The sequence below is a fragment of the Salvelinus fontinalis genome, chromosome 26 (assembly GCF_029448725.1).
Source record: "Salvelinus fontinalis isolate EN_2023a chromosome 26, ASM2944872v1, whole genome shotgun sequence".
Taxonomy (NCBI): domain Eukaryota; kingdom Metazoa; phylum Chordata; class Actinopteri; order Salmoniformes; family Salmonidae; genus Salvelinus; species Salvelinus fontinalis.
The window spans coordinates 10,424,758-10,438,923 of NC_074690.1; the positions used below are offsets into that span (position 1 = coordinate 10,424,758).

The 14,166-nt window shown below is 41.7% G+C and overlaps 2 protein-coding genes across 3 annotated transcripts in view; one reads left to right on the forward strand and one right to left on the reverse strand.

Moving 5' to 3' along the window:
• Positions 1-4,189: 4,189 nt before the first annotated feature.
• Positions 4,190-11,923, reverse strand: LOC129823636 (NAD-dependent protein deacylase sirtuin-5, mitochondrial-like). The gene is made up of 9 exons (XM_055882498.1): positions 11,699-11,923; positions 10,911-11,023; positions 10,037-10,170; positions 7,413-7,638; positions 6,962-7,049; positions 6,795-6,848; positions 6,441-6,564; positions 6,108-6,223; positions 4,190-5,691 (listed from the first exon to the last, which is right to left on the reverse strand). The coding sequence occupies exons 2-9, from the start codon at positions 11,008-11,010 to the stop codon at positions 5,619-5,621; spliced, it is 915 nt and encodes a 304-aa protein (XP_055738473.1). The 5' UTR covers positions 11,011-11,023; positions 11,699-11,923; the 3' UTR covers positions 4,190-5,618.
• A 131-nt stretch (positions 11,924-12,054) lies between these two features.
• The window catches only part of LOC129823635 (phosphatase and actin regulator 1-like), a 92,338-nt gene continuing 90,226 nt past the window's right edge, over positions 12,055-14,166 (forward strand). For both annotated transcript variants that reach the window (XM_055882496.1, XM_055882497.1), the window contains exon 1: positions 12,055-12,345. In XM_055882496.1, coding sequence (XP_055738471.1) covers positions 12,234-12,345 — 112 coding nt within the window. In that variant the 5' untranslated portion in view covers positions 12,055-12,233. The remainder of the gene's footprint in view (positions 12,346-14,166) is intronic.

Genomic DNA, 14,166 nt, shown 5'->3' on the forward strand with positions numbered 1-14,166 from the left:
GGTCATTTCTGTTCCTCTTAACAAACCACAGATTAGTTATTTTCTTGAGGATTTCAGTCCAAAACCCCAATCTGGAGTATCAACCAGAAAACTGTGGTTATTAAACTGGGCTTATTCTACATCAGTGTGTGCATTCCAGACCCCAAAGCAGCAGACCATCTCCTATCGCTAGAGGATAACATATAAACATCTTTACCTGTGAGGACTGGTACAAGGACTTTACCTGTTTAAAAAAGATCGCTGGGCCAGATGGAATAGCAGGGTGTGTTCTCAAAGCGTGTTCTCTTCATTCAAAGACTCAATCATGGACACTCTTACTGACAGTTGTGGCTGCTTTGCATGATGTATTGTTGTCTCTACCTTCTTGCCCTTTGTGCTGTTGTCTGTGCCCAATAATGTTTGTACATTGTTTTGTGCTGCTACCATGTTTTTGTTATGTTGCTACCATGCTGTGTTGTTGTTTTAGGTCTCATTTTATGTAGTGTTGTCTCTTGTTGTGATGTGTGTTCTGTCCTATATTTATAATCCCAGCCCCGCAGGAGGCCTTTTGGTAGGCTGTCATTGTAAATAAGAATTTGTTCTTAACTGACTTGCCCAGTTAAATAAAGGTTACATAAAAAAATAAAACAAATACATTTGTATTCGGCGCAAGTGACAACATTTTTTATTTTTTTAACTTTTCAAGCGCAATGAAGTGCTAATGCTCAAAACCCATTAGACTGAAAAGGCTCCAAGACACACATTTCTGTGTGTGGGTGTGTGTACTCTAGTTTAGGTTGGATCAATAGCCAGGAGCCCTATTCCCACTGTGGAATCTGCTGATATGGCAAGTAATCTGGGAGAGGCCAGCCACCGTGTGTGTGTGTGCCCATGTGCCCTGTCTCTTCCCTCTAGGGTTTTTCTCCAGAGACTCACGTGCCCTGTGCTGAACTACAATACAGAGTGCAGGGCTGGGGCTTACCCTTAACATGGGAGGCCACACACCCATGCACACACAAGCAGACACACACTTGGAGAGAGACACACACATGGAGAGAGACACAGAAACAGGAAGAGCGAGAGAAACAGAGAGGACAAAATGAAGAGAGGAGGGAAAAACTATAAATTGGTATCTGATGGCAATAGAGAGGTAACACCTATGAGTCAGATAGGATTTATTCATATAGATATATTGAGGACCTTGACGAGTGAAGATTGTGCAGGAAGTTATGAGATGAACATGTGGTCGTGGGTCAACACTCATAAAGACTAGCTGTCAGAGAGTTAGGTATACATATAGGAAGTCCAGAAGAACAAAAACAAGAACACAGATTGTGGAAAATAAGAAGTTACATTTATAAACATAAACTAATTAAAATGCTAGTACTGAATACATTCCCAAATATAATTCCAATGTACAGAATAGAATAGAGCCTGTTCAAGTCCTATACAATCCATCTATTATATCAAAAAATATACATTGGTTCATTTCATGTGTGTGTCCTGTGCTCTGATCTTATTCTGTGAGGGTTCAGACCGTGCTCTGAGGCAGGCCAGGGCCTGTGGCAATGATCAATAATCAGGTGACAGTGGCCGCCTGCCTTGATCCTAATTAGCCTAGCTTTAGATGAGATTAGCCTGCACCTGAACCCTATTCTCAGTCTTAACAACAACTCCCTCCCAGCCTCACTACCCAGAACCCCTAGCATCAGCCCAATACAGGGAAAAGAATCTGGGCCGACAGGGACAAGACACCTCACTTTATGCACCAGATCTCTCTTCACATAGCTTGTCTTGTAGGTGATTCAAATCATATCTATTTTTTACTAAGCTACTATACTCTTTGAATGGGTCATAATCATGGGATATTTTTGCTGACCTGGATAGCTCTGACAGTCCTGTCAGTCTGCATAAAGAGAAACATGAATGTTCCCCCCTCCTTACCAATCCCTGGCAAAGACATACACTCTGAAGTACACACACACACACACACACACACACAACTGACCCCAAATGCCACCTTCAACCATCTCAAAATTCAAACACTCCAAATAGATGTCATCAAGTCGCTTCACCAGATTCAACATGCTCAGTTTATCTCACCTTTTATTAACTGTCTCTCTTACACACACACTTCAGCTGGTCTCCTAGTCAATCTACTTTATCATTCAAAGAGACACAGGGATATTTGCAGAAGTGATACCAATGATGATGGCTCTATTAACCTGCAGGCTGCTGGGTCAGACAAGGACCTTTACACATCTACCATCTCATCCCTCTCTCCTGCATTCTTGTATGACCTCCAGTCACTGCCAATATCACCACTCACACTCCAGCAGGCCTGCTCAATTGAGGCTTCAAACGACTATATCATCCTATCAATGCAAGAAGAATCTTATCCCTTTGTCTATTTCATTAGTTAATTTTATGATGTGAAAAACAGATTTCACCTCACTCCTGACATTAGACACACTGTTAGTAGAATGTAGAGAATAAGAAAAACAAAATCAAAGGAAAGAGGTAAGAAGAGTAGGAGAAAGGTTATGATGATAATCATCAATGATAATGAACATTTACAGTAGGGGATTGTCGGTAAAGAAATGAAGCAGAGAGAAGCAATGAAGAAGAGGGAATTAATCCTTAATGAATGGGAAATGGGATGGGGTATTCTTGGAACATATGATTCTAAACAGGGTTCTGATGTATGTGTTTATTGTGTGTTTGGTTCCCTCGGTTGCCTGTGTGTGTGTGCCAGACACTAATTTGATGAGAGCGCTGGGTGCATGGTGGGCATGATATGAGCTGGCCCTGCATGACTCCTCGCTCACTCGCACGCACACACACAGGTCTGTTCGAGGTTACAGCCTGCCTGTTCAGATGAACATGTAGGGACTACGGACCAGTAGGCCTGCAGCTGCATTATGATCGGTTATGTTTATTTCACAGGGGTAATGCTAAATAATCAACATTTCTGTAAATCTGACAGATTTAGCCATTTCCAAATTTCACAAATTAACTAGAAATGACATACGCAGACACAGTAATAACCTCCCAATCCTCACTGACACCCGTATGTCAGTTTCTGCCATCATAACTGTGTGTTTTAGAAAAATTAGCGTGGAACTTCAGCTCTTACAGTGATTCATAATAACCTTGCCTCTCGCTAACACTGGAGGACCCTGAACATGAGACTCATGCCATTAAGTCTGGACATTCACACTGGGGAACATAGACAAACACTGGGACACACAAACTGGAACACACTGGTGCAACCATGCACACACACAGTGCTCAGGTAACCTCCCTGTCAGTCTCTCCTTCCCCCTCGATTTCTCGTCAACCAGGCCTATAAGAACAGATTCAGACCTTTAAACAGATGGTGACTCAGCTGGATGGGAACTTTTCTCACACAATATGCACTAACCTCAGCCATCAACAACCAAATGAACAGTAAGGAGTCAGGCAGAACCACCTCTGATGAGTAAACTTGCCTATTGTTTTGGGATGTTTACCGTGGTCTCTTTTTTCCCCACATCTTTGTGGATGTTTTCATTAAGACATTCTAAGTGAGGTCCTTCCCTCTGTATGACCTTTCACCTTTGACCTTGTGCGTTGTAAGAGAGGTCTGTCCTGTTTGGACCTTAGCAGGCAAATCCTCTCCCATAGCAATGCCTCCACCTCATGCTCTCTCTGGTTTCATTAGGTTTCTCACTCAATAGATCAATACAAATGGAGACTCATTTCAGAATACACAGAGGACCAGATAAATAACAAAAATAGCTTAAAGATGGTCATCAAAGGACCAGGATTATGCCGTCAAAATGGCGAGTAGTTCACACGTAAAATTAAAAAGCTAATGTACAACATTATGATGGTCCAAATGAGCTCTCTGGTTTTGCTATCTACGGAAATAATGCTAGTGTTCACTTCACCTTGAGCAGAGCAAAACATTGTCCCAGAAGAATACAAATCTATATTTCCTCTTACCCATGCATTCTAATTGAGAGATAGCCTGACTGACTGCAGACTCTCCTGGCTTCTCTGTCTGTTCAGAGGAGTTTTATTGAATCTACAGTCTACATACTGGCATCTACTGTTAGCTTTGGGAATGCAAACTCCCCCAATTACATATAGCCGATTATGAAGACTGCAGTGATGATACAATTGTGTGAGAGAAAAAAGGACAAAAGTAATGCAAATGAATTCATAATGTTGTTGACAGTATTATATTTTGAAGCGTTGCATGAGATCTCATTACGTTGCATAAAAGCAAAAACACCTAAAGTAGCTAGCAGTAGTTGTAAAAAAGTACAAATACAATCATGATATCGAAGTATACACTTGGTTCGGTATAGAACATTTCCAACAACAGAGTTATTGTGCGTGATTAGGCAAAACAATATATTCAATGAGTAATACAAATTATATTTTTAAAGGGACACTTTGGGATTTTGGTAATGATTTGATCAACTTCCCCGGAGTCAGATGAACTCATGGATACCATTTGTATGTCTCTGCATGCAGTATGAAGGAAGTTAGAGGTAATTTGCGAGCCAATGCTAACTAGCATTAGCACAATGATTGGAAGTCTACGGTATCTACTAGCATGCTAGCAGTTACCATAGATTTCCAGTCATGGTGCTAACGCTAGTAGCAATTGCGCTAACACTAGTTAGTAACTTCCTCCAAACTGTATGCAGAGACATGATATTTTCATCCACACATTCTCATGCCATGTAACCACAGTATACCTATTGATAGATATTGATATGGTAAATACTGTACATGGACGGGAATACAATAGTCCAGGTTCAGCAATAGCCAGTTCAATGAACTGACTCTCTCTCTGTGACGTTGCTATGTACTTGAGGTTCAAAGCATGTATTTGGTCATGGTTGTGTGTATTTGGCCAAGGTTGTGGAAAACAGTTGGCCAGGCACATGGATTAGGTATTGTTCTGTGTTGGAGTTAATACAGTATATCCTCCATAGAGAGTGAGAAAAAGGTTCAGCTATATGATTATATTACTGTACGCTACAAAGAATAATATCATCTGATCTCACAAGCTACATCAGCATGTTATATAATGTGTGTGTGTCATGTACAGCATGCGCACTGGCCTCATTAATGTCACAGAAACAGAGCAATCAGCAAAGCCTGTACATCTGAAATATACTGAATTAGCAGTGAGAGAGAGAAATGTATGCTCACATGACTAAGTCGCTTTGGATAAAAGCGTCTGCTAAATGGCATGTACTATTATTATATTATGATGTATAAAGACATGACACGCTCAAAACTCCGGAGAAGAAAACATTTGCCCGTCCTATATCAAGAAATACTTCTCCTTATTGCAGCTGAATACTCTTTTCTGCCTTTCAAGAAGAGACAATAACACATAACATCTCAGTTCCAGTTTAGTTAACCGAATAAGTATCAAGTATCCAGAAGACTATTCGACTATTCAGTCCTCTGCTGCAGACAGCAGCGCTCCCTCCACCAAGAGGAGCGCGTTTGAAAGTGTCTTAAGGCATGTTTTTTGGATAAGGGAATAATCACCATGGAATCAAACGGCCGTGGAGTGGATATGGGAGGAGCCCCAGAGGTTCGGACACCATCAGACTCCACCCCTTGACCGCTCAGACGACTTCAGACTCGTGACGCGCCAACGCCAGGGGTAGCGTGGCCCCACACGGGCCCTGGAAATGGTACCTGTACAGCAGAAGCGCACACACACACACACACGACAAAGCAAGGATAAAAGGAGAAATCTGAGAAATGCTCACCAGTGTCCCTAAGGAAGTGTTTGGTTCTTAATTTCCCTGACACACATCTGATCAATCAGATCTAAGACCAAAGAGTTAATAACGCTGACTGATTTCAAACCTGACAAACTGTAGATGCAGTAGAATCATGAATAAAACACACTTTATCAGGCTCCGTTTTGACGAAGAATCCCTATTTGATTAAATATATCCCGTTTAACTTAAAAAAAAAAAAAATACTATTTGACTTCCCCAAAATGTATTTGTATTTTGCACATCAAGAAAATGAACTGAAAATACCCAAAGAAACTTGTATTAGGACAAAAACATATCATTTTCTAATAGTGGTGTGCTGTGGCTTACGTGAAGCGTGTGGTCTCAGAGGTGGTCTCAATGTTGAACTCTGCTACTGGCACGCCCCTGGACGCCACCTGGGGGGCAAACATGGCTGCCGGGTACACTATGGAGGAGGTGCCAACCTGCGGGCAGATATAGGGCATAGGCACCAGCAAAGCCATATAGGAGATATGTATGTATATTATACATTGGTCTGAACATCCGTTTCAGGTGTGTGGTGCTTTACATCAGGCTCTGTCTCTACAGTGTATGACAAAATCTTACTACATACTAAAGTGTGTATATAAAGATTGAGATACATAGCAACAAGATTATCCAGCGACTATGAGGCCAACTCACCACCAGACACAGATCACAGGTGTCCAGCACCGTCTCCACCTTGGTTAAGACGTGCGAGTCCAGAGTTTCCCCGAACCAGGTCACATTGGGCCTGAGCAGACCATGGCAGTCGATCTTCTCACACCTGCACATTAAACCACCAAGGGATGACATCACACACGTTATGTGTGACGCAGGCAAACATCACACATAACAGGTGTATGGTTACTTAGGATTGAGAAGAGGTCAAGTTAAAAGCAAATAACACTACCGCCACCATGTGGAAAAGATTTTATCACTGTGGCTTGGATTTTCTGTGGTAGACTTGTGTAAAAAAAAAAAAAAATAGACAGAACCATACTAATCCTCCCCTACCTTGGCAGCTCCTCTGGGGGAATTTTGGCATCACTGGTATCTGGGTCAGGAGAACTGTGGAACAATTGAAGACAACCATTTTTCTAAAAGTCAAGTTACACATCCAATGTAGAAGATTCGCCTGAGCAGGTGGTTGTATTGTACTGAGGCGCTGTACTGCTGCTTACCCTTTCCCCTCTAGGGCAGCGCATATTGGGCTGCCTTGGTTCTCAGCCACATGTCCACAGCTCACACAGCGCGTCTCAAACAGACTTCCTGATGATTCACCAGGGAGAAAAACAGAACTGAGCACCGTCCAGACACTTTGGAGAAGTCTCGCAAAAACATGTGGATAATGACAACATTTGTCCAAGTAGAATTTACCTTCAGGGACAATAAAGTCAATCTTATCCTTATCTTATGTTCAACGTTTGACAACAAGCTTTGGAAGCCACCACTCGAGCGAGGGCTAATTATTTGAGTACATCTTCTGAGCTTACTTATTAACAATGGAGCCTCTCTTGAAACAGTGCCTTCTAAAACATATTTGCCTGCCTTGTCTGAACCAATCCCTGCTGCCCTGCCCATTCCAGCCATCTAAAAGACCCGCTTAGCCCTGTCCCAGCCCAGCCCTCTCACCGTGGATCTTGAGGACATGTCTGGATCCGGCCTGGCGGTGCAGATCATCTATGACCTGCGTGATGACTACCACAGAGCGGCCCTGCTTCCTCAACCGGGCCTCACACTCTGCAATGGCCAGGTGGGCCTTATTGGGCACCTTACTCAGCATCACTTCTCGTCGGTAATGGTAGAACTCCCACACCAGGGAAGGGTTCCGAAAGAAGGCCTCAGGGGTGGCTATGTCCTGTGGACAGAGATGGACAGGGACATGGGTGGGGAGGGTTAGGGAACAGAGTTCACAGGATGAGGAGGTAGAGTCTAAGGGTGTCAGGGTGGAGATGGATGGGATAAGTCTACATTGTTATGGGCAGACTGGATGAGAGTAAGTGACTAGGTAAATAGCAGGTGGGAGGACTGGGTCATAGTTAGAGCAGAGAACGGCAAGGCACGTTGAGTTGTAGATATAGAGATCTCAGGGAAAAAACTAAATAAACATGACATTTTCACATATTTAAAAGAGTGTGAACAAGCTCCCATAAATAAACACTTGGGGGCACAGGTTAGAACAAACACAAGTTGAAGGTTTGTTTTGATTCTCTCTCTCAAAGTGAATCTCTGATGAGACTGTCCTACTTAGATTAACTGATACTGGCTCCAGCTCCTCAGCTCTCCCTGGGAACCGCACACAGTAACCGTGGTTACGCCTAAACCCTCCCCCCTCCTCATTGTTGTTGTCAAGACAAATCCATTGACACGGGAGTACACTCCCCTCCGTATGTATTTGGACAGTGAAGCTAACACTTTAAGTGTGTCTCAATACTCCAGCATTTTGGATTTGAGATCAAACGTTTCATATAAGGCGACAGTACAGAATGTCACAATGACTACATAAAGCTTGTGACTACAAACTTGTTGGATGCATTTACAGCTTTGGTTCCGTTTCGGATTATGTTTTGCCCAATAGAAAGTGAATGTGAATAATGTATTGTGTCATTTGAGTCACTATTTGTAAGTAATAATAATAAATTATTATTATTATTATGTGGGTGCTTATATTTATCCTATTTCACACATGTACAAGCGTTTATACAACGGGTAGTTTGGAATTCCCGTAGAGTCTATCCTGCCCATGATATACTGGACATTATACAACGGGTGGGTCTAACCCTGGATGCTGATTGGTTAAAACCACATTCCAGACGGTGTCTATTTCACAAGTTACCACTGGCTAAATCTACGACGTTGAAATGCCCATTTACTCTGTTCCATCTGACTGCGTATTCCACTCTCTCATCAGCACAGCCAGGCACTTATAAACTTGATCTCCACTATAAAAAGCATCTCGGCATTATCTCCCATTTCTTTTAGACTAGCATTTGATTTTCAACAGCAGAGATTTGTATAAACCTTGCGGTCTTTCTCTTCGACATTTGCGACATTGAATTTCAATATTGAAACAAATCTCCAGCTGTCCCATAGTAATGAACGTGTCGGGAGTCAGGACAAGACAGACATAGAGCTTTTCTCAGCCACTTAATCATGAATCAGCTGGCATCATTTTTATGGATATAGACAAAGAAATGTCAATAGAAAAGAGGTCAAATGAAACAAAATGCAGCTTTTTTGCCATAGCAACCTACAAAGTTCTGGAACTATCAACCAGCACTTGGGTAGTTTTGCTTTACATGGCAGTCAATATGAATTGAACTAATGACCAGGGTATGGCTAAAATTGCAATTGACCACCAGTGTTTGTGAATGTAGCACCACGTTTTGTTGAAAAATGTTGGTTCGGGAAATAATCTTGCTTTTTAATGCTGGTAACCCATTGCATAAAAGCAATAATACTCTTGAGCCCATGTGTTATGGTAACATTTTTAAATGCATGTATGAATTGGAAATGTGTTTTTCGCATATACCAATTCACCAAGACACTCTAGGAGAGTGGGGTCACGGCCACGATCATGAATTGTGAATGATGATGAGTGAGACGGACAAAGATCATACCTCCCCAAAAAAGCGAACTATTGGTCATCGTGAGAGGTAAGCATGTGTTGTTGTAGCCTTCGGAACTTTCTCACTCATCACTATTAATTCATGATTTTTCTAAATTGTTCAGAAACATCTTATTTACACACTTAGAAAGAATGACTCTAGTCATCATTCCCCATTCAGTTCCTATTGGGCAAAACATAATCCAAAACACAACCAAACAAACTGCAAATGCATCCAATGTATTTGTAGAGTAACAAGCTTGATGTAGTCATTGGTCCCATATTCCTAGCACGCAAACACTAAATGTTTGACTACTTTAATACCCTATAAATGAAATTGTCTAAAAACGTATGACTTCTTCAAATGGCGGGGATTAGATATATAAAGTGCTTTCATTTCTAAAGGGTAAAACTGAAATGTATGAAAATACCCTCGAATAAAAGGTAACATTCTGTACTGACGGCTCATATGAAAGATCTCAAATCCAAAACGCTGGAGTATAGAGCCAAATGTAAAATTCTAGCTTCACTGTTCAAATACATACGGAGGGGAATGTTTATAGCATTATGTAAATGTCTGCGTGTACATGAGCATGAAAAGATTGTAAAATGAATGCCTGTAGGTCTGTGTATGTCTGTTTTACATTACCTGAGATTGCCATTTCCTCCAGTAGCCCGCAGCACCCCTAAAGGTAGGCACTCCACTCTCTGCACTCACACCCGCCCCAGTAATGATGGCTATGTGCCTGGCTTTAGAGAAGACTTTTCGGAATTCAGACATATCTACAGAAGATAAAAATGTATACATTAACAAGAGCCATTAGAGCAGGGATGGGAATCATTGATTGGGGGGCCACAAAAACCTGAACTCATCATGAGGGGCCGCAGTGGCTTGGGGGTCTTCGTACCTACACATGCAGTCAGAGCCAGCCCTAGCCTTTTGGGGGCCCCAAGTAAAATTTTGTTGGAAGGCCCGCCCAACTTGCGAACAAAACATTTTCTCCACCACCCTTTTAACAACGAGGAGACATTTTGGGGGGGGGGGGGGGGGGGGGGGTTAGAGTTAATTTCATGCAATTCCACTCATTTTCCCATGGGGCGGAAAGAAAAGTTTGCAGTTTTGAATATGATAGCTGTGTGAGAGTGACTAACAAAATCAATTGGACCTGGTCGGTAATTCGATCATGATTACAACAAGTTTATATAGCTGGCTAGACTACCTTAGCAACCTAAAAATGTTTAGCTGACATGGGGTAATTGAGTGACTGTCAGTGACTGACATAACAATAGAAAAACCGCTGATGCCCAACCAAATTAGTTTATTTATTTTTTAATTGGGGGGGGGGGGGGGGGGGGGGGTGATCTGAGGAGTTGCCCTTCCCTGCATTAGACTGTTCACTCAGCAGCAGCCTAGGCCTACTACAATGTACACTACAATGTAAAGTCAATGTATGGAGAGCACTACATGCCTGGATGAAAAGAAGAACTTATGAATTCAGCTTATGCATGTGGTAGGACCTTACCTGAACTGGCAGACCTGGTCAGCTCTACCAAAGGCCCACGTGTCACTGGAGAAGACACGCGAGGACCAAGTCCAATTGAAACTAGATGTCGAAGAATCATTGTCACTACAGCTCTGTAAGAGAAGACAGAATGTTAGGATAATTATTTTCTGACTGCCTTAGAATAGTTTGTCCTAGTTAAATATAGGTGACACAGATGGACAAACTATATCATTACACATTTGCATTGATCAACTTTTAAGGCCACGGTCATTTATACATGTATCCTCATCGTGTAATTTACTTGTTTGAATGTGGGAATGAGAATTGTCACCAGCGCCTGATCAATGTCAACTGGCTGCGATATACATATTTACTTGTTACATTTTACATCGCGTTGTGTATGACAGCCTTGAATTTGAACAAGTTTTGCGTGGGCATAAGATTACGCATTCTAAATGGTATTTAGGCTAAAACGTGTCCAGACCAGCAGTCTACACAAGAAGTGTTAAAAGTTGTGATTGTCAGTGAGCAAACTCAAATCAGCTGCGGCTCGTAAACCAAATCGTTTTTTATAAAAATGAACAGAATATTGAAGAAATAAATATAATTTCCTCAACGATACTATAGCCTACATTTCTAAAACTTTGAAAACAGGGGTATAAAGAAGAGCCATCTTGAATACTAAAAGTAGCTAAATACCAAAAGTAAAAATGTTACATGCAGGCAAATAAGTTCTACAACGATCATTACATGTAATTGCCTTTTTCAGAATAACTCGAGTTCATGCATAACACGTCTATACATACCCAGCAGAGTTACCAGATGGCGAGGCAGAGTTTGTTTACTTTTCTTAATGTAATTAATTTGAAAAACCGTAAAGACTCCCTTGCTGTCGCAAAGCATTGAAGATTCCGCTCCAAAATCCACTATTGAGGGGAAAGTTGTAGGTTAGTTTAGTTTATAGTGCCCTCTGGTGGTATACATTTAAAAAAAATCTCCCCTGACCTCAGACAAGATTTCCACTTGCTGATACATCCATACAGGAGCTTATATTTATAATTTAACTCCACAAGTCCGTATTGGATAGGCTATTTTGAAAATGTAGGCCATTTACTTGATTATTCATAATTTTTCCCCTTTTTTTCCATTCTCATTCTCCTCTGTCTGCTGTTGGGTTAAGGAGCTTTGTAGTGGCGGCTCCACCTCGCTTCAAAAGTCACATCTCCCTCTCCGGTCTCTACCCGTTCAGTTTTTTCCCTCCCCATCAGTACCTCCTCGTGAGCGGCGGTGGCTCTGTGTCTGTCCCAACCCTCCAGTCGTCACTGGACGCTGGTCAAATTGATGGCGGCTTCTCCAGAGGAACATATAGACCGACGGCCGATCAGGAGAGTCCGGTCCAAGAGCGATACCCCGTACCTCGCCGAAGCCAGAGTTTCCTTCAACCTGCGCACAGGTAGGTTGCTTCTCACGTTTGGCCAGTGATTTTCAGAGCGTTCGAGGCATTGTAGCATATAATGCACTGCACCTAACCTTACTAGCCTATTGTAAACTAACGGTTTTGTAACACATAATTCTATTTTATAGTATTTGTTTTACTGAGACTGTGCTTGATCTGCACTATTGCCAGTGGGCTCTAGTGCATGTAGCCTATAATGTGGAAGTTTGGTTTTGCCTAATTTGCAATTTTGGTAGCATTTTGGACAAGTTTATCATATCAATCGAATTGTCTGATTGGTAAATTGATCGTTTGCGATTAGGCTTTGTAAGAAGAAAAACAAGACTAATGGTCATTGTTCAACGTGTGCGATTTGATTTCGTAAGAGAACGGCATTAGGCATTAATTCAATTCAGTTACATAATAGAGAAGCATTCGAATGGCAATCTGAGCCCCTACGTGATCGTAGTCACCAGCAAGGTGTCTAGGATTAGGCTACACCGGATAGATCCCTGACAGAGAACAGATTGGTGTTGACTGTTAAAGCTCCCGTGTACTGTGCATTCGGAATCTATTCAGACCCCTTCCCATTTCCCACATTTTGTTACGTTACAGCCTTATTCTAAAACGGATTCAATGTGTTTTTTCCCCTCATCAATATACCAACAATACCCCATAATGACAAAGCGAACACAGGTTTTTAGAAATGTTTTCTAATTTATTGCAAATAAATCAACAGAAATAGCTTATTTACATTAGTATTCAGACCTTTTGATAAGAGACTCGAAATTGAGCTCAGGTACATCCTGTTTCCGTTGAGCATCCTTGAGATGTTTCTACAACTTGATTGGAGTCCAGCTGTGGTAAATTCAATTGATTGGACATTATTTGGAAAGGCAAACACCTGTCTATATAAGGTCCCACAGTTGACAGTGAATGTCAGAGCAAAAACCAAGCCATGAGGTTGAAGGAATTGTTCGTAGAGCGCTGAGACAGGATTGTGTTGAGGCACAGATCTGGGGAAAGGTACCAAAAACATTTCTGCAGCATTGAACGTCCACAGGAACACTGGCCACCATCATTCTTAAATGTAAGAAGTTTGGAACCACCAAGACTCTTCCTAGAGCTGGCCACCCGGCCAAACTGAGCAATGGGGGGAGAAGGGCCTTGTTCAGTGACGCTCCCCATCCAACCTGACAGAGTTTGAGAGGATCTGCAGAGAAGAATGGGAGAAACTCCCCAAATACAGGTGTGCCAAGCCTGTAGCGTCATACCCAAGAAGACTCAAGGCTGTAATCGCTGCAAAAGGTGCTTCAACAAAGTATTGAGTAAAGGGTCTGATTACTTTGTCATTGTGGGGTATTGTATGTAGATTGATGAGAGAATAAAAAAAAATACATTTTAGAATAAGGCTGTAAAGTAACAAAACATAGAAAAAGTCAAGGGGTCTGAATACTTTCCGAATGCACTGTATGTTAGATACATCCAAGTTATTACATACAGTGTAAGAATATATTAGTGTATTGGATGTTGATTAGATTTTGGTTATGGCTTGTGGGAAACGTGCACAAATTGCTCCCCTCGCGCACCTAGGTGTATTGCATTCCTTGTTACCATGGTGACTTGGCATATTTCGGGCTGAGTCAGTTGTTAGCCCATGAGGTATTCATATGTTTTGCATTGTAATAGCATACAGCCTGAACCAAATGCAGCCTTTCCATAAAATATCGTAGTTATTCATATTTCGATATCATGCAAAATATGGTCTGAGTGATTGCCATTTAAAAACATATATTTTTACCTTTATTTAACTAGGCAAATCAGTTCTTATTTACAAAT